Source organism: Copadichromis virginalis, linkage group LG13, assembly GCF_057382275.1.
Source record: "Copadichromis virginalis isolate Kocher_CV1m ecotype Utaka linkage group LG13, C_Virginalis_male_GT1.1, whole genome shotgun sequence".
In the NCBI taxonomy this organism is placed as follows: Eukaryota; Metazoa; Chordata; class Actinopteri; order Cichliformes; family Cichlidae; genus Copadichromis; species Copadichromis virginalis.
This window is the reverse complement of record NC_140630.1, coordinates 13,051,712-13,076,822: the sequence shown is the minus strand read 5'-3', so window position 1 is coordinate 13,076,822 and position 25,111 is coordinate 13,051,712. Positions and strand designations below refer to the sequence as shown.

The 25,111-nt window shown below is 40.0% G+C and overlaps 3 protein-coding genes across 6 annotated transcripts; 2 read left to right on the top strand and 1 right to left on the bottom strand.

The window, feature by feature from the left end:
* The first annotated feature begins 371 nt into the window (after positions 1 to 371).
* LOC146695313 (uncharacterized) lies at positions 372 to 8,100 on the top strand. Its single transcript, XM_085477368.1, has 4 exons — positions 372 to 642; positions 1,522 to 1,720; positions 6,372 to 6,672; positions 6,757 to 8,100. The coding sequence occupies exons 1-4, from the start codon at positions 563 to 565 to the stop codon at positions 7,161 to 7,163; spliced, it is 987 nt and encodes a 328-aa protein (XP_085333494.1). The 5' UTR covers positions 372 to 562; the 3' UTR covers positions 7,164 to 8,100.
* Positions 8,077 to 14,092, bottom strand: ecd (ecdysoneless homolog (Drosophila)). 2 transcript variants are annotated; one of them, XM_085477366.1, is made up of 14 exons: positions 13,571 to 14,092; positions 13,162 to 13,404; positions 12,936 to 13,053; positions 12,685 to 12,772; positions 11,424 to 11,602; positions 10,939 to 11,131; positions 10,637 to 10,765; positions 10,409 to 10,534; positions 10,233 to 10,318; positions 10,034 to 10,137; positions 9,365 to 9,623; positions 9,086 to 9,153; positions 8,783 to 8,982; positions 8,077 to 8,679 (listed from the first exon to the last, which is right to left on the bottom strand). In XM_085477366.1, the coding sequence occupies exons 2-14, from the start codon at positions 13,364 to 13,366 to the stop codon at positions 8,443 to 8,445; spliced, it is 1,992 nt and encodes a 663-aa protein (XP_085333492.1). In that variant the 5' UTR covers positions 13,367 to 13,404; positions 13,571 to 14,092; the 3' UTR covers positions 8,077 to 8,442. The 2 variants fall into 2 exon arrangements, with proteins under 2 accessions (XP_085333492.1, XP_085333493.1); XM_085477367.1 differs by having other exon boundaries at positions 13,162 to 13,385.
* Positions 14,093 to 14,300: 208 nt separating this feature from the next.
* Positions 14,301 to 25,109, top strand: fam149b1 (family with sequence similarity 149 member B1). Of its 3 annotated transcripts, none has more exons than XM_085477365.1 (16): positions 14,301 to 14,530; positions 16,568 to 16,684; positions 17,385 to 17,529; positions 18,133 to 18,281; positions 18,459 to 18,602; positions 19,480 to 19,641; positions 19,712 to 19,896; positions 19,993 to 20,135; positions 20,776 to 20,844; positions 21,362 to 21,474; positions 21,803 to 22,027; positions 22,660 to 22,783; positions 22,920 to 23,045; positions 23,246 to 23,327; positions 23,860 to 23,997; positions 24,148 to 25,109. In XM_085477365.1, the coding sequence occupies exons 1-16, from the start codon at positions 14,484 to 14,486 to the stop codon at positions 24,228 to 24,230; spliced, it is 2,052 nt and encodes a 683-aa protein (XP_085333491.1). In that variant the 5' UTR covers positions 14,301 to 14,483; the 3' UTR covers positions 24,231 to 25,109. The 3 variants fall into 3 exon arrangements, with proteins under 3 accessions (XP_085333491.1, XP_085333489.1, XP_085333490.1); XM_085477363.1 differs by having other exon boundaries at positions 14,420 to 14,530; positions 22,708 to 22,783; XM_085477364.1 differs by lacking the exon at positions 20,776 to 20,844 and having other exon boundaries at positions 14,420 to 14,530.
* The last annotated feature ends 2 nt before the right edge of the window (positions 25,110 to 25,111 follow it).

Genomic DNA, 25,111 nt, shown 5'->3' with positions numbered 1-25,111 from the left:
AAAAGTAACAAATTACCCAGCTATTATATTACTTTAATGAAAGAAACAGTGGACTGAGAAAAGGTGGTGTGTTTGACTTCCCCCTGGTGTACTCTTGAGTCATTTAGCACCAACAGGATGACTTTGCTGAAAGTCATTGAAGAATATGTGAGCAGTTTTCACACATTTAAACCATAAAACATTTATGGTTTAAGACATATTAGTGTTTATAGCAATACAGTTATAAGAACCCCAGAGCGCACAGTGCAGCAGGTAGACTCTGAGAAGCAGGCTACAGAGCGGCATCCTCCCAGTTTAATGAATCTGTTTATTCAAATTCACCCTTGCACAGGCGGTCATGTGGTCGTTAGCCAACGAAAAGCCGGAGAGGAATGTCACAAACAGCTGCCAAAGCAGGAGGTGCAAAGGGTACTACTTCACCTCAAGCAAACTGCATGAATGAAGTTACAAGTCTATATTTATTTAAATACCAAAATAAAAGGCGGACGGGATACGTGTCCGTTACGAGGATGAATTATTATTATTGATATAATCGCATTATTACTGGCTGTTGTAGGAATGAATGGAAGTGACAGCAACACAGACGGAATGGCTGGTTTGGAGGTTGAAGATGAACTATGACTTTATGACGACAACAAAATGGTGAGTAGATGTCGTTTCTCGCTTTTTTTCCTCCCCCGAAAAGAAAATGAGTTGCGCTCCTTTTAAATTTGTTTTGCTATAGTTTGTCTATACGTCTTTCTTTTCTTTTTAAGTTTTAAAGCAGCACTTTTTATGATCGGGCTTCAGTTCTGCTGATAGGCTGTTAAAGCTAAACGCGCCTACTAGTCCTCTGAGGTCTTATTACATTTAATACATATTTATTCTGCGCTTTATGTTATCATTTATTTGACTTTTACTATTATGCCGTATATTTACAGACTCATAATTGACATGAGTTTTATTGAAAAAGAATATTCTGGTCTAAAAGGGACGCACTGTTAACAAGGAAACTACAATAGCAGACACCGATTTTCGGACATGCCACACGGAACATAAACAACTGAAAAGGAACAACAAAACAATCAGACAGTGTATGTAATTGTGATGTGATTGTCCCGACTACAATACATGTTTAGAACACTGTTTGAGATCATCCGTAAATAGCAAAGTTAGGTTGTTGTGAGAGGAAATAACGTTTGCTCTCACTACATGGACTTCAGGTGGGAAATCCTGCAATAAAATACAAAAATAAATAAATTTAAAAAACACACATCTTTTGGATAAAAGATAATGCTGTTTTTGTTGTTGTTGTTGCTGTTTTGTTTTTTTTTAATTTAATCTAATATATTGGATCTTGGGAACCATATAAAAGAGTCAGGAGTTGCATTTAAAATGCAAACTTGCATTGCAAACGAAAGGTTATATATCCTCCAATGTAAGTTTTTTAAAACATTAAACTCAGAACAAAAAGAAAAAAAAAACATTTTATAAGTTCATTGTTATCAGTGTGACTTTATGGTTTATGTCTCTTGTGCACAGTTCAGGGAGATGGAGGACGAGATATGCCTCGGCTGTAAGGTGTCTTTCAGCGCATCATGCGCTGAAGCCCCTGGTTGCCAGTCTGGTCCTGCTGGTTGTGGTGATATATGGTCTGGGCGACAAACTCAGAAACTTTGTGGCTTCCATTTTTATCCCTCAGTATCGCTACCCGTATCCTGTGGCCCTCAGCTTTGCCCAGGTTGGTGTCTGCAACTTTTGGATTTTCTTCTTTTGGACACAACCAAACTCTGATTAGAAAGGATAAGGTCAAAAATACCTTTTTACAAATTAGTATAAATAGTAATTTATATAAGTGAGAAAAAAGGTCATGTGAGGCCACTCAAATGCTTTTTAGTTTACACAAAGCTCTGTTTCTTGACCGCAGGGTATTTGCTTTTGCTTCAATTACAGGTGCATTTATAATAGCTTTGCCAACATCAAGGCAAATAATGAAGTTACATATTGCAAAAGAAAAACGTAGGAAGTTATAACAAACATTCAAATGGTCTTTCAAAATGTAAGCTTAATCATTGGATTGTTGTTAATCATTTGTGCCGTCAGCTGTGGTGGTCAGTGAAATTCTATCAGTAATTGCTGTTTGTGCTAGTTTAAAGGTGAAAGCAGACGTAGAGGGAAGTGACAGAAGGACGTTATTGCTGAAAACACGTGTGCAGGATAGATGTTTAACCAAATTATTGCCCAATGAACTCAGATGCAAGTGTGACGCTGTACAAAGGTGGAATTAACTTTTGGGTGTCCAGCTTTGACCTCAACTGCTGATATATAGGAGAGGTGCTATACTGACTAAATGGTCAGTATAGCACAGTATAGTATGGTCCACAAGCTAACATTGCCCGTAACAACTGAAAATGAGTCACAGGACCGGTTGAGTTTAGTCCACGTCTTATCCATATGACCCGCTTTATATGCATTTTGTTTATGAGGTCCTTCAGAAGAATAGTAAATGTGTAGGTATGTTGCAGCATATTTATCATAAATTCAAGAATGCAGAAATCAGGATGTGTTAGTGAAAAGTCAACAGCATATGCTCACACTTCATTAGGTACACCTTGCTAGTACCAGGCTAGACTACCCTTTGCATTCCAGACTTCATTGTTTGTTGGACGGATTCAACAAGGTGCTGGAAACAGTCCTCTGAGATTTTGTTTCATATTGACATGATCACATCGCACATCAACCCTGTTTCACCACATCCTAAAGCTGCTCCGTTGGACTGAGCTCTTATTAACCACCAGCTGAACTAATGAAGTGCCCCCGAGTGTAAAATATTATTGTGCAAAGAATGGCTAATTGTAATGTATTACCCACCCAATAAACTACAGCTGCTTGAGCATGAAATGACATAAGCATTTATTTCACTATTAGTTCATAGTGTAATAGTGTTTAATATCTCTACAGTTAACTCATTTACTTGCTAACATGTTCGATAGAAATCCATCACAATATTTACAGGCTCTAAAGTGGCAACATTGAAATGATTAAGTGTGCTGTCAAAAACAGAAATGATGATGATGTTGTACAATATTAATTAAAATATTGATTTTTTTTATTACTTTTTCATTGTTTGACTTTTGCTTAAAATATTATTATTTTTTTTTAAGTAGATGTGAACTCTGTTCCCTTTTGTCAGGACTAGTTCGAAATTATGACCCAAATTGACCCTGCAGGCAATTGCTGATGAAGAGGCACTCACTCAGTCTCAGCTGTAAACGTTACTACCTTTCACACATTCCGGTTTGTGTTAACATGCCTTAGCCACATGAATTGAAGTAAATGTTCAAGTTCAAGTTCAAAATTTATTCGCCACATGCAGTGGCAGGTTACCCTGCAGTGGAATGAACCCGCCCCCCGACCTTACACATACAACACAGACATCACATGGGGATACAAGTCAGAGAACGGTTGCATTACAGAAAAAACACTGAAATGACTGTCATGATATTGATATGGTAACGGTAAAGAGAGTAATTGATGGTATTGTAAAACCACTACAATATATTTTTAATTTGTCTTTCCAGGAAGGGGTTTTTCCACAAAAAATGAAAGTTGCAAAAGTTATTCCTATTTATAAATCAGGTGAAAAGCATTGTTTTACAAATTATAGACCAGTGTCGGTACTCTCCCAGTTTTCTAAGATACTGGAAAAACTATTTCTAAAAAGATTTGATAGCTTTGTGGATAAACATGATTTGTTGGCAAATTGCCAGTATGGGTTTAGAAATAATAGATCAACAGTTTTGGCATTGATGGATTTAATGGAAGAAATAACAGAATGTATGGATAACAAGAAGTATGCACTTGGAGTCTTTCTAGATCTAAAAAAAAGCATTTGATACTGTTGACCACGAAATTCTAAAAATCAAACTGGAAAAATATGGGTTCAGGGGTGTGGTACTGGATTGAATAAACAGCTATGTGATGAATCGACAGCAATATGTACAAATAAATGAGTTTAAATCTAAAATGATGGATATTGAATGTGGTGTACCTCAAGGATCGGTATTAGGTTCGAAAATGTTTATTATGTATATAAATGATATTTGTAAAGTATCGAAGATACTAAAGTTTGTAATTTTTGCAGATGATACCAATATACTTTGTTCAGGTGCGGAATTTCAACAGGTTTTGGAGGTGATCACACAGGAGTTAAAGATATTAAAGAAGTGGTTTGATAGAAACAAATTGTCCTTAAATTTAAATAAAACAAAATTTATGTTATTCGGAAACTATAAGAAAAACATTAACATTGAAATTTGTGTCGATAATATATATCTAGAAAGGGTTAATGCCATAAAATTTCTTGGTGTGATCATTGATCAAAAGGCCTGTTGGAAATCACACATCACTTATGTGAGGGGAAAGTTAGCACGGGGCATTGCTGTCTTGGGGAAAGTAAAACAGTTTCTGGATAGGAAAACATTGTATATGTTATATTGTGCTTTGCTATTACCATACATGAGTTATTGTGTAGAGGTTTGGGGAAATACATATAAAAGTAATATTCAGACTATAATCATAATGCAGAAAAGGGCCATTAGACTAATAAATCAGGAGGGGTATAGGGCTCACACAAATGCACTCTTTATTAGGACGCAAGCTATAAAATTCCAGGATCTGGTGAAGTTTAAAACAGTGCAAATAATATATAAGGTAAGGAAAGGGATGCTCCCAATCGAAATAAGTAAATGGTTCTTAGAAAGAGAAGGGAGGTATAATTTTAGAGGGAAGTGGAATTTAAAATTACAAAGAGTAAGAACAACATTGAAAAGGAGTTAAATTCTGGAATGAGTTAAAAGAAGAAATAAAGGTCAGTAGTGATATAAACCAGTTTAAAATAAAACTCAAAAAAGAAATATTAAATAAGTATAAGAATGAAGAAAATGCAATTAACCTAAGACAGCAGTCAAACTCATGTTTATTTTCTTCTGCAAATTAGCAAATCTAAATATAGTTTTAGTTGAACATGTGAAAATATTTTTTTGAGATGTTATGTTCTAAGCTGAAGGCATTGTATACGTTTTTGTTGTTCAAATTTAGATGATGAGGATGTAAACCTGAGGGGGTAGGGCTAAATAAGTATATACTTCTGCCTACTCCTTTTCAAACAACTGTATGGAATGATTTTATGAAATGTTGGTGAATGTATATGTTTGAAATAAAAAAGAACTGAACTGAACTGAACTGAAACGTACACTACAATGGGAAAGGTACAAGAGGAAAAAAAGAGACCTCTACTCATGCCGGGCTACAGGAGGACAGCATGAGAACAGGAAACAAAAAAAAACTCCTCTGCACAGAAAAGCACATAAATGTCCACAGTACAACATTATAGAGCACGTGACCAGCAACAGGGTTGGGTAGGGGATAAGGAGTAATCCCAGGCAACACAGCAGACATCCTGCCACTGCGCCGACTCTCCAGCGCGGGCCCAGACCCGCCTCGTGTTCCCAGGAGGCAACAAGCATTGAAGGCATTGGAAGGGGAAGGGAAATGTGTGAGTGCTTACCAGTGTAAGTGTATGTGTGTGCGTGTCCATAGTTCAGCTGAGACAGTGTCCTTCGCCCTATCAGGCTAAGTAAACAGTCTGCTAGCCAATCCAGGTGGCCTTGCATGGGATGGGAAGAATAGTCATCACACAGTCGTTATCAGGGAGTTTTTGTTCGGCTCCAGCCCCAGCTGGCGCTGTGGTGTCCGCATGTTGATGTTGTCAATTTTCTTTTTATGCGAGCAGCTAAGAAGAGAAGAATTTCAAGCTGTTCTTAACACTCCGACACTGGTCTCTCAATCTCCCGTTGGAGAGCCGCAAGCCTCCCCATGATGGTATCAAACTTCTGTTCCATGGTGTTATCATTCTTTTGATTCTGAGACCCCACAACTGCAGTGAGCCGTTCTGCAATGTGATCCAGCTCAAGGGTCTCATTTTGAGCAGGCCTCTCTTTGATGTATCCCAACATACGCTCAATGGTGTTGTTTTGAGTCTTCACGGCAGCTGTAAGCGTCTCCAAGGTGTTAACCACACTGCGTTTGTTGTAAGAGGTCGCGCCTCGTCCCGTCGCTTCGATTCCAGCGGGCAGCTTTGGGGGGGGGTTTGAACAGCCGGTTCCGCTCTCTTATTTCTCCGATAAGTCAGGGCCAAGCCAGCTCCAATCAGCAAGAACCCTGTTATCATGGTTCCGAATAGGTAGATATCTTCAGCGTCCTCGATCGACAGTCCCGCCAGGCACATGACCCTCCAGTTCCTATCATTAAAAATGAGTGATTCACATAACCACATGTGGGCTTTTTTAAAGTTAGATAATTGTTTCTTTTTTTATATTCTGTCTTTTCAGGTTCTGGTGTCTCTCTTATTCTTAAATCTCCTGCATGCCCTGGATCTGGTGCATCTAAGGAGTTATTCAAGGTCCCTGGGTGAGAGGATGCTGCCGTCTGCTATCTGTAGCAGCATTCAAGCAGTGCTGACCATGTGGGCCAGAGCCAGCAGCTCATCTTCCAACCTCTTCGTCCTCATGGTGCTTCTGCTGCCCCTGGTGACTGTGGCCTTTAGTTTTGCCTTGAAGCTGGCATCCCCACCAGCAAGCCACATCACTGCTCTGACTTTCATCATCAGTGGGACCTCTGTGATCATCACAGGTAAAAGTTTGGATATCAGATGAGGGTTTCACATATTAGAGTAAATGAATCTCTAATTAGTTTTCTCTTTCTGTCTGTCTGCAGCATCTGAGGGTCTCTTAAGTATTGTGCCTCTGGAGTATATATATGGACCTCTGGCTTTAATCCTGCACAGCCTGTCTCTGACTTGGCTTGCTAAAGTGTCTGAGATGGAGCGCAGTCACCCTCCAGATTCCCAAGCCTCTGTTTTTGACATCTACTATACACAGCTGGTGAACCAGAGCTGGGTGTTGGGCCTCCTGTGGTGTCTGCACCCAGAGCGTCCCTGGCATGTGTTGAGTCAGGCCAACTGGCGCAGCCTGCTCTTCCATGGATACCTGCTTGCTATTCTCCTGCTGGGAATGGTGCTGAGCTTCCTGGTCGGTGTAGTGGCTCTTTGTGTCTCACCCCTTGCTGCTGCACTGCTCCACTCAGCGAGGTACATAGTTCAGCCATTTTTTCAGCTTCTGTAAAGGACTAAAAGATTTAGTAGGTCGTCTTGCACTCCACTGACCCTAACCAAAGTGTTATACCTGTAGATACTAGCTTTATTCATCCCTTATCAGTCAATATCCACTCACATTACAAAGTTATAAAAGACAAAATGCAGGCTATGGTGGCACACTAACGATATACAGTTAGTAATTATGTGTCATCACAAGTTTTTATCTTATTCTTTTAATATGTTATTAAGACGATACATGCCCTAGCTACTTGTGACTTTCTGCAGCGTGAGCAACATGAGTGCTGTTTCTCGCACTTTCTAAATCAGTGGCACTAATGGAAAATAGTTTACAAGCTAGGTATTTATTAATGAAACAGTTAAGCGTCAGGGGTCAAACATTACAATTTTTCTTTCAGACATGAGCAACTATCAACAAGCTGAATTTCTCTTATGTACAAATAAACAAACAAAATAAATGTGAATCGTTTCCTATTTTATGACAGTAATTTCTGAGAGTTCTTATCAGCGGATGTGCTGAACATCCCTAGAAGTAGTCCTCGTATGACCCTGATAGCTTTCAGAGGAAAAGGGATGACAATGACAGAATGTTGACACAGATAGTTAACATCATAAAACAAGTTAGCAATTTAAATTCGCTTAGTTAACTGAATTAATACTTAACCAGAGACAGACAAAAGTTGCCCTTGAATGAATCTGACTGCAGAGATGCCAGATGAGAAGGGGGTTCACATGTGGAAAGAGCTGAACACTCACTCTAGTGCTGCTGTTCTTTTTGTTGTAATTGAGTATTTCACATTTTTATTAGAAGCCAAATTGCTTCCTAGTCATTCTTGAGCTTTTTGGAAAATGTTTATATGCATCATTTTTTAAAATTACACTTGAATATGCTAAGAAAATGTGAATTATGCTGACAATTTGAATAAAAAATAAGAATGAAAAATGGCTTTATTTAGAAAAATATTTTTTGTAGTAGAACAAAAACCACCATAAGTGCATGCAACAATGACACAAAGCAACAGGTATTAAAAATTTACAGTTAACCTGATAAAAATGCTCATTTGCTGCAAAATCTCACTTTCAGTTAACTGTAATTTCAAACAGATGAATTTAAGTTTTTTTTTTAAATATTAACTTCATCTGTGTTACAAGTAATTTCAGTGCTTCCCTCAAGCACACTGTGTCTGGTGTTTATTTATTTAGCTGCTGGTCTTTCCTGTGCTGTTAACTTCCCACATCTCATTAGGTCAAATGACACATATAAATTATTTGATTCTACTTCCTGCCCTTTATGCGGGATCAGAGTTGGGTGGTAGATGTATGCCCAAGCTCTGCAGCAGATTGGAAGCTGGTCCTGCCAGCCCAGCCTGGGAGCTGAGGGACTCCAGCAAGTTTGTGACCAAATTGACATCCACATCTAAGGGCTCGATCTCCTCCTCTTTCTCCTCCAGTTTGTTATCCCTTGGGAGATCATCTCTGGCAGAAGGGTGAGAGGAGTCGCCGCTTGCTCCTGCCTTGTTGTAATTCTGCAGATACGATAAAGATAGGTTTAGGGTGACACCTGTGTCCTGCGCATATCTTTTGAATAGTTTTTATCTTAGCAAAGGAAGGCGTGTTACGAGAGTTTACCGTTCGCTTGAAGCTTTGTCCTACATTAGTCTTCATCAATTCCTCATCCATTTGGTCCATATATCTTTTGAGACTGTCCAGAGTTTCTGTTCCTTTCATCTCTGCTTGACCACAGAAGCCATCTTCTTTCTCTTCTACCTCCTCCTCATCATCATCAGAATCATCAAGATCATCTGAATCCAGCTCTTCGTCTTTGCCTCCTAGAAAGAAAGAAAAAAAAAAAAAGACAAATTCATTAATGATTTTAAAAACAAAATTGTATCAAGTTCATACCACATATTTCACTGTTGGCAAATTACATACCAAGTAGTCTTCCCAGTGCATTGGCCATTGAGTCTGGATCAATATTAAAAGGCTGGGTTGCACTGCTCCTGGAATAGAAATGGAAAAAGACTGTCAGTATGACAATGTAGGCCTAAATAAATTAGGCTTGCAAGAATATACACATACCAATTTACAGCTCAGGGAGACCATTAAGGGAAAACTATGCTCATACTACATCCATATGGATATTAAAATCTGATATATTTTTGGCTAAATATGAACAAAAATCAACAAGATTACAAAGTCACTTAGTCTCACCAGGGCAGTTCTGCACCTTCATGCGAAGACATGGCCTTGAGAAAGTTCTTCATCCCTTGACTGATAGCTACCAGGCTGTAACCAGCTTCCTCTTCCTCTAAGTTGTCCTCCTTCTCCTTTCCCCTCTCCTCTGCATCCCCGGCATACTGTTTCTGTTTGGTGGAACTCAAGTTTTGGCTGCCAACATCAGCTCTACCCCCACTTCTCTCCTGCAACAGCTGCTCCAAATCCTGAGCTGTGATATCCAGCCAGCTATCACCTGGAGGTTGACAAAGAGAAAAACTAATTATGGGAAATGTCCGTAAGAAAAAAATGGAGAAAATGAGGGAAGCATAACAAAAGGACAGACACTGAAAGAAACTGGCACAAGGCAAAGAATCTTAGGTGGCTGAGATAGACAAAGGCAATGCTCACTTTCTAGCAAGGTCATATAAAAGTTATAATGTTTAACAACTAACATACAAATCTTCCAGAGACAGACAGGTGTTCTTACCCTAGCTAGGAAAATTACACTTAACTGAGGTCTAAATTAAGTATCCCCACATTGTGCCTTCATGGATCACTTGGCAAATGTGACTAATGTCTTTCAGTATTAAGAAAGACAATTATTTACACTCACACATTATTTAAATAAGATTTTGCCAGTTTCTAGACATGATTTTCACTCACTGTCCTCTTGGGGGAGCTGTGACTCATTTTTCTTCATCTCCTCCAAGTTGAATGGTTCGCAGCTGTGCAGCAGCTGGAGAACCTCCTCACCTGGGGACAAAGCACTGAGGCAACACACACACACAAAAGGTTCATTCAAATAGATATCTTAGATGACATTGGCATACATATTCACACTGTGAACAGCTTAAGTCTTTACCTTGATTTTGAGGCAACCGACTGTTTGAAGAAGTTTTCTGCTGATCTTGTAAGTTCTCTGTAACGTGCTGAACCTTCCAGTTCTCCCTGCATTTGACAACAGTGCAAACACATTTTTTAAAAATGCGCTCCAAAGATAAATGCATGAAAGTGCATGCATGAAAAAAAGTGACATACATGGAAGTAGCCATTCCTACTCAAACTCTCCATAAAGCCTTTCCACTGTGGGTTACAACTGACTGGGGCATTAGGCTCTGATGAAGGCAGTCTGCACCTAGAGCACAGGATCTCAAAGCCGTGGGCCTGGGAGTACAGCATGAGCACAAGATTATGACTTTTACATAATAAAACAACCCTGTTATCTGCAGTACAAAGTACGAAGTACAAAGATAGATAATGAATCACCAGCTTCAAGCCAAGCTCATGAGCCTTGTATTGGGAATGAGAACGAGGAGGTAAGGTGAAACCACTCCTCCGGTCTGGGGTGAACTGTTGCTGCTGGAGCTGGGCATACAGGCACCGGGTGAACGTCACCTGAAAATATTTATTCAAGGTTAGGGGAAACAGACGCCCTCCCAAAAAATAAATAAATACAAATCACTAATTACAGTCCTGTACATAAAATAAGCATTTATAAAACAACACAGAACAGTTCTGAACAAAGATATTACCTTTTAAAAAGTACAGATATACATGGATGTATTTACCAAAGTGAGGACTCGTGTATCAGGAGGAAACGTCTTGAAGGTTCGACACGCCTGCAAATCTACTGGATCCCGCAGGTAGAATGCTGAAACTGCAGGTGCAATGAGGTCTGGTCGCTGTGCCAACACAGTGGCAATACCTGCAGGTATGAAGCAGTGGGCACGGTGGAGGCCAGATTTAATCTTCCCTGGATACCTGAGGGGAAAGAAAAAGAATATGTTACAAAACTGTATTCCTCTAGTACACAACAGTGATTCAGCACCCTGTATTCTGATGTTTTAAATAGCCAATATCATGTAGCCAGTGCTCTCCCTGTCTATGCAGCTGGAAACCACAGAATCAGAATGCTCTATTTATCCCTAAGGAAACTATGTAACTGAAATAGGCTGAGTGCCAGTTGACGCATGCAGAGTTACTTTGTCAGTAGTATTTATCATGATGTTGCTTTTGAATACTGAATATTGATTATATGTGGAATCCCTCTTACCCCTCTAGTCTCTTCTTCAGTGCTAAAGAAATCTTGGAGCTTGCCCGACAGACTTCTGGGTGGGTGTAAAGTAGCTCCAGAGCTTGTGCCACACTGGGTACCACATCTTTTGAAAAGCCCACTGAAGTGGATTTAGATGGGCAGGGAAGGATATGCAACTCTCCCTTGTATAGGAAGACCTGAGAAAGAAAAGGAGTGGTTCAAAAAAGCCTACACTTAGCAAAAAATTGGCAGTGTCAAGTAAACAAAATTTAAAAGGGCTGTGCATGTAAGTCTTTACATGTTTTCTTTCAAGCTTGTTCATTCCAGGCTTGGTTTATTCCACTTAAGCATTAACTTTAATCAGGAAAAGTCAAATTGAAAACAAACAAAAATGAGCATGATGATAAGTAATTCTATCCAATTGGGTGCATTGTAAGTCGAGCTTAACACGGAGTCAACATTACAATGAAATGTGCTTAACAAGATGAGGGAAAAAAGTCACCAAGCATCTAAAAATTTAACAAGATTAAAAAAAAATAAAATAAACAACACTAAATCAATTTAAATTTAAAATTAAAATACTATTAGAGTCAGAAATAGAATTTTTAAAAGTCATAAATGGATACACATTCTTAAAATTATAGGCGTGCAGTATGCAGCGTTACTACACATGAGAAATTGCGCAGTGACAAGTGTACGCAGTAGTGCCAGTGGGATTATTTAACCTGGCATGCACATTGCATTGCAGTAAAGTGTCAGATCATTTCTGTCCAAACTTGAAGATGACAATGAGATTAACACTTGACCAAACACTTGGTTGATAAGAAAGACTGTTCTTTAATGGGAAACAAGCAGATTAGTTGGTGTGCCAGATGGCTGTGATTCTCGATGATGTCGTGGGCCGTATGCAGGTACAGTTGGAGGTAGATGCCCTTAATAGCTGGAGGGCTCTTGCCAGTCATTCATTACGGAATAAGCCTTTTTCTTTAAGCTCTGAGAGTTGACCGATGAGAAAGTCTTTACAGACAACCATTTTAAGCACTAATTAAAGTTAACATTCCTGTTTTTTTATTTAAAATGAAAATTATTTTGACATACAACCCTTGTGTTGTGAATTGCATTTCAACGTATCAGTAGGGAGGTCTAAAATGAAACTAAAGCTTGCCTGGGGATCAGTTTATAACTGTGTAGTATCCTGTGGGAGGCAGTGAATTATTTGGGCTTAAACATACAGTGCTTCCAGTACTGTCAACTCTGCCATGTCATGTGGAAAACTCACCCTGTTTTCACTTGTGTCTGGATTCAGCCACTTAGGAAGGTAATCTGCTGCTTCAATCAGAAGAAACTCCCCATCATTATCCTCAACTCTGCACATATAAACAATTATTTTGGAAACAAAGACATAAATGACTGGTGAGAATTTTAATAGGGTGTGTTTATTTATTTATTGATACTTTTGTTTTATTATTTTGTGCAAACTCTGCTCTGAGTTTATAAATATTTAGAAACTATGATCAGGATCACCCTTACCTTGCTGCAAGCTCATGGAAAGCCTCCGTGATTTGCAGCAGGAGATAAACGATAAACCACTCGTCCTCAACATTGTCTCCAAACTGAGTGCTTCCACCAATGTGAGCAGGAATGCCTCCTGTGAATGAGATCCATACACGCCAGCCGTTAGTGTGTGTACCGAGTGTTAACCACGTAAAGACATACAGCATGCTGCTTCCTTTCTGGGGTGCTGAAAAAGCTCTACCTTTCTCAGGGTGATACTTGAGGTTGATTGGCTGATGCTGCCAGATGTACTGTATCAGAAGAGGGGCAACCTTTGCCAAAATCTCCTCTACTAGATGTGTCAGACGTTCCTCAGTCTGCTGTGAAGAAGAGCTGCCTGGCTGGATCAAAAAGAGCTTGTACTGGACCATGTCCTCCTCAATCATTCTCCTCTGCAGAGCTTCCATAGTAGCAGTTTTAAAAGACCTAATGAAAAGATACGACGCTAAAGCGATGTGGAAAGACATATGAAAGGTCGGAAATGTCTGCTTTTATATTATGACTTTAAATTTAGATGGAAATAAAGAGAGGAAATCGTAGGCTTCTAGATAAACTCAACGTTTTACTAGTGATTGTCACGACAACCTCTTGAAAGCTTCATTCGGCCTTACCTTGTCTTGTCTTCCTTTTAAATTGGTTATGTTGTGTTAGTATATTCTGGAGCGGCTCTTATTACGGTTATTCCTAAATACGTTTCTTTCACGCCATCTGTAACTGTTTAGGTCCTACGACGAATTCCAGTCGTCCTCGCCAAACAGATAATAAACAGAGTTCCTACCTTCTGTTTCTGTAGCGGTTTTACCGATTCAAAAAATACTTTACATTACTTTACATAAATGCAAATTACATAATAAGTCTAATTTTCCACTAAATGTGATGAATACACATCTTGCGTTTAGTTAAAATTACAGGACCGGCGAATACATTTTATAAACGCAACTTGCTATTGCAATGAATGCTGGGAATTGAAGTATGCAGCCTTTGGCTTTCTAGAAACATTTAGTTGGCCTGAAATACATTTCCCGCGATCCCTCGGGGCAACAAAGCTGCGTATCCATGACACCCGCGTTATTTTTGTTGTTGGTGGTGATGCTAGCTTTAGCAAAGAATATCCTGAGCTGGCGATAGCTTGCTCCAATAACGTTAAACACTCATTAAAAAAAATGTATGTATATATATACATATATATATAGCAAGAGAAACGTAATTAATAGTGAACTTCTGGGCTACCTAATATGCTCATTTAGTAAACCAAGTATTATTTTATGAGGGAATGTGGAAATTGTATGATGCTATTTGTGCCTTTTTTAATAATCTGGCCACCCTCGTACCAGTAGCTAGCTTAGTTTTTTTGGACGTAGCTTAGCTGCAGCCGTTAAGAAACAGCGTCTCTATCCAGAGTATCTGCGGGCTAATATTAGAGGAAATGTCAGAGCTCCATCTGAACCGTTCCCTGAGCGTCCTGGAAGTGGAGGCGAGGAGGAGAGGAGAGGGTTTGAGCATATAAAACGGAGGCAAAGGAGAATGATTTCACGATACAACCGGAGACCTGTATCGCACAAACTCGAGATGTGAGTAGCTGACATAATTTCTTTATTTTTTTCCTTCCCTAACGGTTATTGAATGCTGCTATTATTCAGTGGAGGGGGGTTTGATGATTGACTGTTAACCTACACTAGTGACAGAAAGAGTAAAAATGATTATTTGTGTTGATCGATGTGGCGATATTCCAGCTTGCCCGTGGTCTATTTTAGACAGATGCAATGTGAACATGGCAATCAGCTCAGTTGATTGTCACATTTTTATTTCATACCACCCACTCTATTTATTTTCTCTCCAGAGAAAGCTGTCAAGCCATAAGAATGAAATGTAGACATTTATTTAATGAGATTGAGTCAATAAGAGATACAAAACCAACACTATGGGCAGATACAATGGAATCAAGTGTAATCACAGTGTAATGTTTAAAAAACACATAATCTCCAGCTGTTTTCACTGGTGTCTGTTTTCTTCATGTCATCTTGTCATATTACAGTGCAGCAAAAAAATAGACAAATATGAGTAAATATTAAACAAAGATTTAGATTTCAACTAAACGTGAAATACAGTTTTTAAATGATTTCATTTATTTGGGGGGGGGGGAAGCTATCCAAACCTACCTGCCCCTGTGTGAAAAAGTCTTTGCCCTCCTTTGTTATGCCATAAATTAACCACATTGTTTGGAAAGCTGTGTTCAATTTCACTAGCCACACCCAGGCTTGATTACTGCCAGACCTGTTGAATTAAGAAATAATTTAAGTAAGTGGGTGAAAAGATCTCAAAAGATCTCAAAAAGCAACACACTGAGCCACAATCTACATAAACTCAAAAACAGCTGAGAAACAAATTCACTGGATTTTTTTTTATTCTGGAAATGGTGACAAAGCCATTTCTAAGGCTTTTGGAAAACTGCAGGCCTCGTATGTCTCAATTAAGATCAGTGATCATCATTCAGCAACAACAACAAAAAAAGAAAATGGGCAAAAATGGCATGCAGGGGAGAGTTCAATGGCAAAACCCACTGCTGACCAGAAAGAAACAAAGCCTCATCTCGTTTGCCAGAAAACATCTTGGTGATCCCTTCATGAAGACTTTTGAGAAAAGAATCTTTGGACTGATGAGACAAAAGTTGAATGTTGTACAAGGTTTATGTCCTGTTTTATCTGGTGTAAAACTAACTCCGCATTTCATAAAAAGAACTGCCAGCAACATTCAAACATGGTGGTGGTAGTATGATGGTCCGGGGCTGCTTTACTGCCCCAGGACCTAGATGAAGCATAATTGATGGAAATATGAATTCTGCAGCAGAACAATAATTCGAAACACACCAGCAAATGCATTCTGAATGGAGGTGACAAATTAAGGTTTTACAGTGCCCTAGTCAAAGTCTGAACTTAAATCTGATTGAGATGCTTTGGCATGACCTTTCATGCTCAAAAAACCACCAGTGTGGCTGAGTTATGACAATTCTACACAGATGAGTGGGCCAAAATTCTTCCCTAGTGAATTTTAAGCATTGCCTGTTATCGCAAACACAAACTCTAAATTGCAGTTCTTGCTGCCAAGCGTGGCAAAGCCAGTTATTAGGTTTAGGAGCAATTATTTTTTTTACCCATACAGCCATTTAAAAACTCAATGTTGTATTTACCAGAGTTATTTTTGTCGAATCTTAACATTTGACTGATGATCTGAATCAGCCATTAGGAAGGATGGCAAATAGTTTTCACAGCACTGTATATGTGCCATAAGTTCATCAGTGACTATAATAGGGACTCTACATCTGATTCCTTTAGATCCATCGTAATCTGCTTTGACCTTATCATTCCCTTTTATAAAGGCCGTGTTTCTCATTGCAAAAATAATTTTAATAAGACTCATGGTAATGGAGCTTTTGCACACCTTAGTTGCATGCATGCTTTTTTCTATTGTATTTCAACACAGTGTTCAGATTCAGACTTGGTAGTTGGAGCTGACATATTAATATCCTTCCCTAGCATCCCAAAATGCAATTGCACACTCTTTTGTTGATTGCTTTTTCACTGAATGCTCTAAATCTGTCTTTATTGCAGTCGTGGGTTGTCTCGAAGCAGCCTTGACCACCATCCTCTTCCAGAAGAAGCAGACGACAACCAAACCCCTCCGTGCTACCTCCATGACCTGCAGGAAGCTGCTTCTGCGCACAACAGGTAACTGAGTCCTGGTCATTCTGCAGAAGGACTCACACGCCAGGCTTGTTACAGTATTGTATTGAAATCTGTGTGAGAACAAAGACAGTGGTACTTAAGAAACTCTGTGCTCAAATAAGTGCCTAGAGTATGTTACAAAATGACTGCAGAGTAGTCAAGCCTTGCTTCTTGGCTGTTATGTAAGCAGACAAACCTAAGCAACACCAGAATAAGGCTGAAATAAAACAGCCTGCAACCAGTCACACATACACACATTCTCATGCTTGTGTATTTTGTAATGTTACACCATCTTGAGCAGACAACTGATTCTCAGGGCTCTTGCTATGTGACACCCAGAAGCAGTGGATTAATTCATATCACATTGCCTCCTTCAGATGCGCAGTTAAAAGAATAAAATATGAGGCAGCCTGTTAGAATATTCAATTGCCTTGACATTTGGCCTACACTTTCCACCTTGATAATATCAGCAGCTGACACCAGTTCGATTCCCTCAGCGGAGTAACAGAGGCTTATTTTTCAGATTATACAAGTTGTTGGTTTCTTCCGTTTCTTCTGGTACAAGAAAAACTGATGAAAAGAGAAATCGCGTGTTGAAAAGGAAGAACGAGTGCTAGAAACACAGGACACTTCATATAGGGCATTTGGTTCTTCACATTGATTTTACAGCCAGGCTACATAACGGTTTTGTCTTTGTGCTTAGCTCAGAGACATCTGCTGCTTCAGGCCACTCTCAGTGCCCCACTGTCATCTCAGTAGACTCCAGCCAGTCCTGGTTAGGTATTCACAGCTCCACGGGTACTGGCATCTCCACCGAGAGGAGCTCTGTTTTCTCCTGGGGCTACGATGTAAGTCTGCTCACGAGAAAACTGTTGATGCCAGCCTGACTCTGTCTGTAAAACAAAGGATGTACACACTGTGCACACTAAAACACTAGATATGTTGATTTTCTTCTTTTTTTTCTGTTGTCTTATTATAGACACAAACACATTGCTGCAGTCCTGTGTTAGATTTTCATTTAATCACTAACATTTGCCTCTTTTTCACAAATTTGTGGAAACATTTAGAAGAAGACAGATGAACACAGTATTTATATAGTATAGTGGATGTTTGTTTGTACACACAAAGTCTGATTCTGCTTGACCAAGCTGTTTCTACAAAACTTTTTTAGGACTCAATGATTTATTTAGTTTCTTTGTCCTCAAGTTGCTTCTGAGAAGCAAAAACTCTCAGTTAAGAGACATCTTTTAAATATACATCGTTCTCCGCCCTGACCTTTTTTTATGACATGAACAACTTGACACTTGAATGCACCTCAAGAGAGTAGGAGCTAATTATCATGCACGTTGTTGCTTGCATTGAATAGCGATATGTTGCCAGTAAGTAAAATGTGGGGAGTTTTAGTCGTGAAGAATAACTCTCTTTCCTGTGTTCCTGTTTCCGTCCCATAGGAGTTTGACAAGGCGGCATCACGGCAGGTGCAGCAAATGTTTGAGGAGATCGACAAAGATCTTTATGAGGGAAGAGGCAGTGGGGGAGGGATACTCCAGGGGCTCCAGGATGAATGTCAGCAGTGGGCCACATGTTTCCCTCATCTTCGGTATTTAATCCGCCGTCTCCTATCATTTGCCAGCCCTTTTTTTAAATTCCCAATGAAATGGGGCAGCAGTGGGATCAAAGACTAATTCTGATTGTGGAGAAAAACCTGTGAAGGTGTTCCATTCTTCTACAGAATCACACTTGTTTTACATATTCATTGTGTGTGTGTGTCACTCAGTATCCTGGGGACTCAGCTGCTGTGTCCCAGTGATGAAGGCTTCCAGTGGTATACTACCTCAGGGAAAGGCAGCGCTTCCAGCAGGCTGTCAGCGGGCAAAGAAAGCAGCGTTAAACCCCAGGAGAAAGACAGGGAAGGAACAGAGTAAGTCTCAAAGTCTCAACTCTGCACTGAGTCGATACATAAGGTTAGAGATCACCTGTTGCATCTCTCTCAGATATACGAAGATATCTCTGCGTGTGTGAGTGGTATCTCACCATCTGATCTAGCGTTATCTTGGAGGGTGGAGTTTAGATAGTATCTTAGGCTGTTATGTTTGATTTGTGTCCACATAATTATGGCTGATATGTTATCGCTTTTATCATTCTTGGCTGAAGGAATGTCAGACGTTACTCAGAACAGCCTGTCACTGCCGCTTAAAATGGACATTATACTTTGTTTTATCAGTCAGTCTTCAGCTTATACTCTGAAACAGCAGAGACAAGAATTATCAGCCATTACTGTCAATAAACTCTGTTAACACTAACTAACTATGGAACAGTTTACAGCAGTTATGTATGTTCAAAGCCCAAAAGAGCCATATCTTGCTTTATTATTTAAAGAAAAACTGCAATGCCTCTGTCTGTCTGTCTTGAGTGGATGTTGGCTGTCCAGATTACTCCTGTTTTTGCATCAATTATAGAGGAGTCCTGGCTGACTCTGGTTTTGTGACCTAGATCCTCTGGCTTTTTAATTAATAATCTGAGCCAAAGTCATGGTGGGTATCATGGTTCTGAGAAAATGATGCTTTGACTCACACTTTTAACTGATAGACTAGTAGGAATTAGGCTGCTCTGCTATCTAACTAGTTTTTCCGTAAATCGAGTTGATATAAAAGAGATTAGATTAAGCCTGTTTGTACATATTAAAATTATGTTAATTCTACTTTTCAAGATGTGGTTGTCTGCTGAATTTGAGGGATTTAGTTTTTATGGAAATGACCTTGTTTAACTAAGTCTCGTCTTCTCTTGGTGGGGGTAAGGTTGAATGTGCAGGGTCGGAGAGCACATCTGATCAGATCCAATTCACCAGACTTGGACGCTCAGCCTGGTACCTCCAGCGGCATTGGCAGCCATAACAAGAATAGAGTGACTGAACTAGAGGGTCAGATGGAGGAATATCTTGCTTTTGATAGCACAGACTTGTAAGTTACTCTGTTTTCAGAATTGCTGTTTATGTGTTGTTCATTTTCTTATAAGATCCTATTTCTGCAGGGAGGATGACCAGTGGGAACAGGATTGCTCCGAGTCGAGTCGGAGGCATAAATGTCTGCCCCCAGTCTCACCATACCGGTGTCGCCGCCACGCTGTTCTCGATCTGCTGTTTGATGATGTGTGGCGGCAGCTCATTGGCTGCATGAAAGAGCTGGTTCAACGCCACTGGGAATGCTGCACTTCACGTAGGCTGAATTTGACTGGTTTGCATGCGTTAGGCTGAACTCTAATTAACAAATCGACATTCTTATGCACAACAGTTTTAAATTTGTCATTGGCAGATGATGAAAATATTTCTGGGAACTTGAGCCCCGTGCAGCAAGATTTCCAGAATCCCTTTATGCTGCTCTCCACGCTGCCCACGATGCTGCCCAAACTTGGCCAGAGCCGGGTGCCCCCACTCACAGCTGGCATGCAGTTCCAGGTCAGTGGTCTGAGGAGTAATGGGAGGAACCGGGGTGCGTCTAAGGGAGTTCAGACTGTGGGCCTCGTTTCACTTTCATGACTATCAGGAGGGTCAAAATTTAATTTTTTTTTCCTTTTAGTAGATGCCATCAAACTAAGTGACTATGTTATAATAGAAGAACATAAATAGTTATAGATTTCCTTTGTATATTTAAAAAAGTGTCGCTATTATGTGGCGCCTTTTTCACTTTAATAATGACAATGTAGTAATTGAAAAGAAGCCATTTGAATTGGCAAGTTTAGTCTTATAGAGTTAATGAATACATTTTTTGTATGGATTGAGGTAAGACTCATTTTACCTAGAGTCATATGTGTCTCCTCCAGAGTTCACACTTAATTATTACCTCTGCCTGTTGCTCTTCACTCTTTCAGCGCTTCCAGTTCATTAACTGTTTTCTTTTCTTCCCTCTTCACTTTCCACTCTTCACCATGCCAATGTATTTTGTCTTATTTCATCTCTTTTGGTCATTCTTTTTTATTTTTTTATCCATTTTTCTTCTGTTCTTATTACCCTCTTTCTCACTTACACTTCTTCCTTCCTTTCCTTTCTATCCACTGTCTCTTTCTTTGGACATGTCCTCTTCTACTCTCACTTAAAGAACACAAAGTCAAGGGGCTCAAAGCACAAGTCCAGGCGGAAATCCAAAAAGCAGAAAAGGCCTTCCAGTGTATGTAACTCCCTCACTTAGAGCCAAAATGGTGGCGTGCTGTGTGCATGCCGTCCACAGCGGCTCATTATCTTCACCTCTAGATTAAACGTGTTTGTGACTGTTGATTAACACTGAAGCGTCGCCATCTGTTTATCTTTTTCATTACCTGCAACTTACTTTAAACGTGTACAAGTTTAACTGTAGTTAGAGCCTTCCTTTTTTAGGAGAGTGCTGGAATGTATTATTTTGCTACTTATTGTTTTTGTTGCATTTTTAGTGTTATGACTGTTGTCTTTTTGGTGCCATAGCAAATATGGGGCCCTCCTTACATCACTGCATGACGAATAACCATTTCTTGGCAATTTTTCTGCACTATACATATGGAAATAACTAGCCCTATTAGCCTCTTCTTATATTATGTGTTTTGTCCCCTCCTATCTCCCTCCCCTCCTTGACCCCTTAATCATTTCCATCTTTTACTTTTCATCCCATCTGTCTCATTACTATCTGTCACTCTTCTCACACCAAACCCCAGGCTGGAAGAGTCCCTGTAGGAGCAGCCGCGACTCAGCACAACCTGAACGACCTCATCGTGATCCACAGCATCCCCCTTCAGCAGAGGAACCTGGGTGTGCCGGATAGAAGCCAGTATGATCACATATTACTGTCTTAACCTGTGAGCAGTGGCTTTAAAAAAAACGAAAAAACGAAAAACAAACAGGGAAATTAATTTTAGCACAATTCTGAATTCTAATATGTGATTTAAATCTTTAACTCAGAGAAAAGAGACAAAGATATCTTGCAGTTTTCCATTTACTGAAAAACACATTTTGCAGAACAAGAGGTACAGAGCATCATTCATGCAGTGTTTTTGTCCCTGGTCCTAACACCTTGTTTGGCAGAGTCCTCAGCCAGTTGGCTGGTTGCAAACAGACTATTCATCGAACGTGTTTTGCTCTCTTTCCTTCCCACTCAGGGAGTCAGAAGAGCGTGCGTCTCACAGACCGGGATCTAGCGCGGTCCCCTCCAACAAACCTCGCCCTCGCCGACCCCTGGAGCAGAGCTCTTCCTCGCTGTCCCGCCCAGCACAATCGGCCCGACGCAGGAACCCTCCTCCCCGAACCCTCCTGCCTCTTGTTCCCAATCCGAGTCAGTCGAGCGCAGTGGGATCCATGGATGAGTTCATCCGCGGGACACGTCTGTGAGTTTTAACATCACGAGAACCCACCCCAGTTCCTACATTGCTCCCTTTTTCTCTCCTCATTCCCTCCTACACCCTGTGAAGTTTTGCAGATGTAGAGAGAACTTGCCTTTAGAACAGACTCCATTTCAGCTTATGGCTGTGGCAGTGCCACATGCAGGACTCAGCCTGTTGTCAGATGTTGTCGGGTAGTGAGCTTCCACACTGATTGACTAGTGCTTGATTGTTCATGTATAACTATTGTGCAGCATATGAAGAAGCACCCAGTATGTTGGAAAATCAGAGTGTAAACTGCTCTCTGGGATGTCAGACTGATTTCAGTTTAGTTCTGTCTGACACATATTTGTGGCTGCTTTCAACAAACTTGATTTTAGAATAGAATAGAATAGAATTCAACTTTATTGTGATTGCACATGTCACAAGTCCAAGGCAACGAAATGCAGTCTATGTGCATCTAGACAATAAATAGCCGTGCACATAGGGCCCAGAAAAGGTAAATTAAACTTTAGGCCTTTATCCTCTCTTCTATTATGGGTTTAACAGTAACCCCTCTGAAATCTCTTTAAAAAAAGGGGAGCTATTAATGAAGCATGGATAAAATGACAAAACTGTCTTCATCCACACATCCACAGACCCACAGCCAGTGACCAACTGAACTCTCCACCATTGCCTCTAAGCAGAAACACACTCCTTCCGCCCATTAGCACCGGAGACCCAGACTCATCTTACTCAGGGCAGCCATCTAAAACTGCACAGGTACAGGCACTCTCACCAAGTAGATAATTAAGTAATGTGCCAGTAAACCTAGAGAGAGTGTTTTATGAATGTAGATAAAGCCAGACAGTCAACTTTGTGCCCTTTTCTCTTTTTCTTTTTTAAAATATCCCTCCAGCGCCAGAAGGGCCCATCTAGCCGTGCCCACAGTGCTATAAATGACAAAGCTGGCAGCTCAGTTCCGAGGGATCGCCACCACCTACTGGACGTTTTCTCTCGCCCCAACACAACCCACACTTACAGGGTGAGATGCTGGTTAATCATCAGAGAAAATACAGTCATTTCATTTCTGACTCCATAGAGAAGCTGTCCTGTAATGTTTTTTTATTTTCCAGTAATTAGATTGTAGATCGGGTCACAATGGCATCAGTAACTCTATATTATTCGCTGGTATGGTTAACATTCTGAATTGTAAGCATGCTTGACGCCTCACTTTGCTTTCAGTCAGATACTCCATACCGTCGATCCTTCACAGTATTGGACAACATTGGGCAGGGGCGGCCAGGCAGAGCCTCTGTGGGCACAGGTCAGAAATTCAGCCTGAATATTTGAAAAGAAACCATTAAAAATTTTGATGTGATGCACTGCCCTGGTTACCGAACGCCACTCTGTAAGACTATATCTGCCTCTTCGACTACTCATGTTCAAAATATGTTCATTTAAAGTTAAATAAAAGTTGATTTTATTGTTTAAAAAAGGCTAATACACTTCTGTATGTATGCAATCCCATTCATTTCACTGCTACTTTTAGCTCTGTTCTATTCATTCGTCCTTTACTGTTCTTCTAGTTAAGTTTTAGCTAAGCAGTATTGTTATCATACTGCTTGTTATAGCGGACTCAGTGTGTGGATATACTTCAATAAAACAATCATTTTTATTTGCTCTCATAGTTCATAACCTTCAACAGTTCATCCTGGGGTAAAGTGAATCACTGATACTGTGAGCTAACACTCCTGCTTTTCTCGGCCCGTTTCCTGTTTTGAACATGCACTTTAAGGCGCGTTTCGTAGCACATCGCCTAATAACTTATGCATTCATTTATTCCTTCATTGCACCAGACTCCCTTGGAATCGGTGTGACGGGCATCAGTCTTGGCATCAGCAGCTCGTCTTTTTTGGACTCATTTTCCCACCACCCCTTGGGGCACTCGCCCATCAAAGACGAAGAGGAGCCAGACCCGCAAGCCCCTGTTCCAGGTCAGTAGATTAAAGTGGCTGATGAAACTCTTTCATACTCGGGCCTCAGAACTGAACTATAAATGCGGGAGATTGAAGCAGCAAGTACGGTTTTAAGGTTGTTTATTAACTTAAAATTATTATAATTTTTTTTTAAATTCTTCCTCTCAGCTCCACTGGTGCCTGCGTCAGTCCCGTCTCGGTCTCACACCCGAGGAGGCATCTCATCCAGAGCCAGCAGACCTGGCTTGTAGTTTGCCTCTAAACTCCAGACTTTTGAGCCACTCATCTTTATTAAAGTGCAACAAAGTGCAATGCTCTGCAGCATCCGTGCCCACTGAACTGTTTTGTTTTACAGAAGTAGCAGGTTCTTTTTTTCATATTATGCTGCTTTTGTAATATTTTTGTTAAAACCCTATTTTTGTACTTCAAAAATCAGCTTATGAGGCTGCCAAACAGAAATAATTATTAACAATAACTCCATCTTCATGTACAGTATGAGCTGCATATTTAGACCTTAGTTCATGTATGATGTAAATATGTATATATCTATTTATATGTGAACGTACTGTATATTATCCTCTGTGCTGCGTTGTTGTACCAGGAACCCACTATGCAGGGAATAACACATTCATCCCGACAGGATTACAGAGGATAAAAAGCACTTTTTTTTCCTCTCTGAAGCTAAATCAGAGAGTTTGGTACTGTATCTTTTATAGGGACACGACAAGCATTTATCCATAGCCTCTTTGCATATCATCGTACACAGGAAGGAAAACAAAAAGACGAGCTTATTTTAAATCACGAGAGGGGCTGTGGGTTTTAAACTGCATGACACGACAGCAAAAGGAACATAAGAGGCAGTGATATAAAACTTTATTTGTAAATAGCTTGTCACGTATGTACAAAACATTTTACGGGATGTAACGTTTTTAAATCTAAGCTAAGCCAAGTGGGGGTGCTTTGACAGGTAACATCAGGGTTACTGCAAAAAGGTAAATTTATATGTATTCAGGATCATTTATCAGACAGCCATGCCACAAAGCTTGAAAAAAAGTCAACAATTTTCTGCAATGCATTTTCTTTTAACCTGTTTTGTAAAAATAAATAAATAAACAACGCTGTGAAGCAATGA

What these genes read in the sequence shown, in the direction of transcription:
- LOC146695313 (XM_085477368.1), top strand. Translation starts at nt 563, where the DNA reads ATGGAAGTGACAGCAACACAGACGGAATGGCTGGTTTGGAGGTTGAAG. An exon ending in TTTATGACGACAACAAAATG is followed by an intron (nt 643 to 1,521) that starts GTGAGTAGATGT and finishes TCTTGTGCACAG; the next exon opens with TTCAGGGAGATGGAGGACGA. An exon ending in GACCTCTGTGATCATCACAG is followed by an intron (nt 6,673 to 6,756) that starts GTAAAAGTTTGG and finishes GTCTGTCTGCAG; the next exon opens with CATCTGAGGGTCTCTTAAGT.
- ecd (XM_085477366.1), bottom strand. Translation starts at nt 13,366, where the DNA reads ATGGAAGCTCTGCAGAGGAGAATGATTGAGGAGGACATGGTCCAGTAC. An exon ending in TTCCATGAGCTTGCAGCAAG is followed by an intron (nt 12,773 to 12,935) that starts GTAAGGGTGATC and finishes TTATATGTGCAG; the next exon opens with AGTTGAGGATAATGATGGGG. An exon ending in GACAAAGCTTCAAGCGAACG is followed by an intron (nt 8,680 to 8,782) that starts GTAAACTCTCGT and finishes TCGTATCTGCAG; the next exon opens with AATTACAACAAGGCAGGAGC.
- fam149b1 (XM_085477365.1), top strand. Translation starts at nt 14,484, where the DNA reads ATGATTTCACGATACAACCGGAGACCTGTATCGCACAAACTCGAGAT. An exon ending in GCTTTTGATAGCACAGACTT is followed by an intron (nt 19,642 to 19,711) that starts GTAAGTTACTCT and finishes CTATTTCTGCAG; the next exon opens with GGAGGATGACCAGTGGGAAC. An exon ending in AGCAGAAAAGGCCTTCCAGT is followed by an intron (nt 20,845 to 21,361) that starts GTATGTAACTCC and finishes ACCAAACCCCAG; the next exon opens with GCTGGAAGAGTCCCTGTAGG.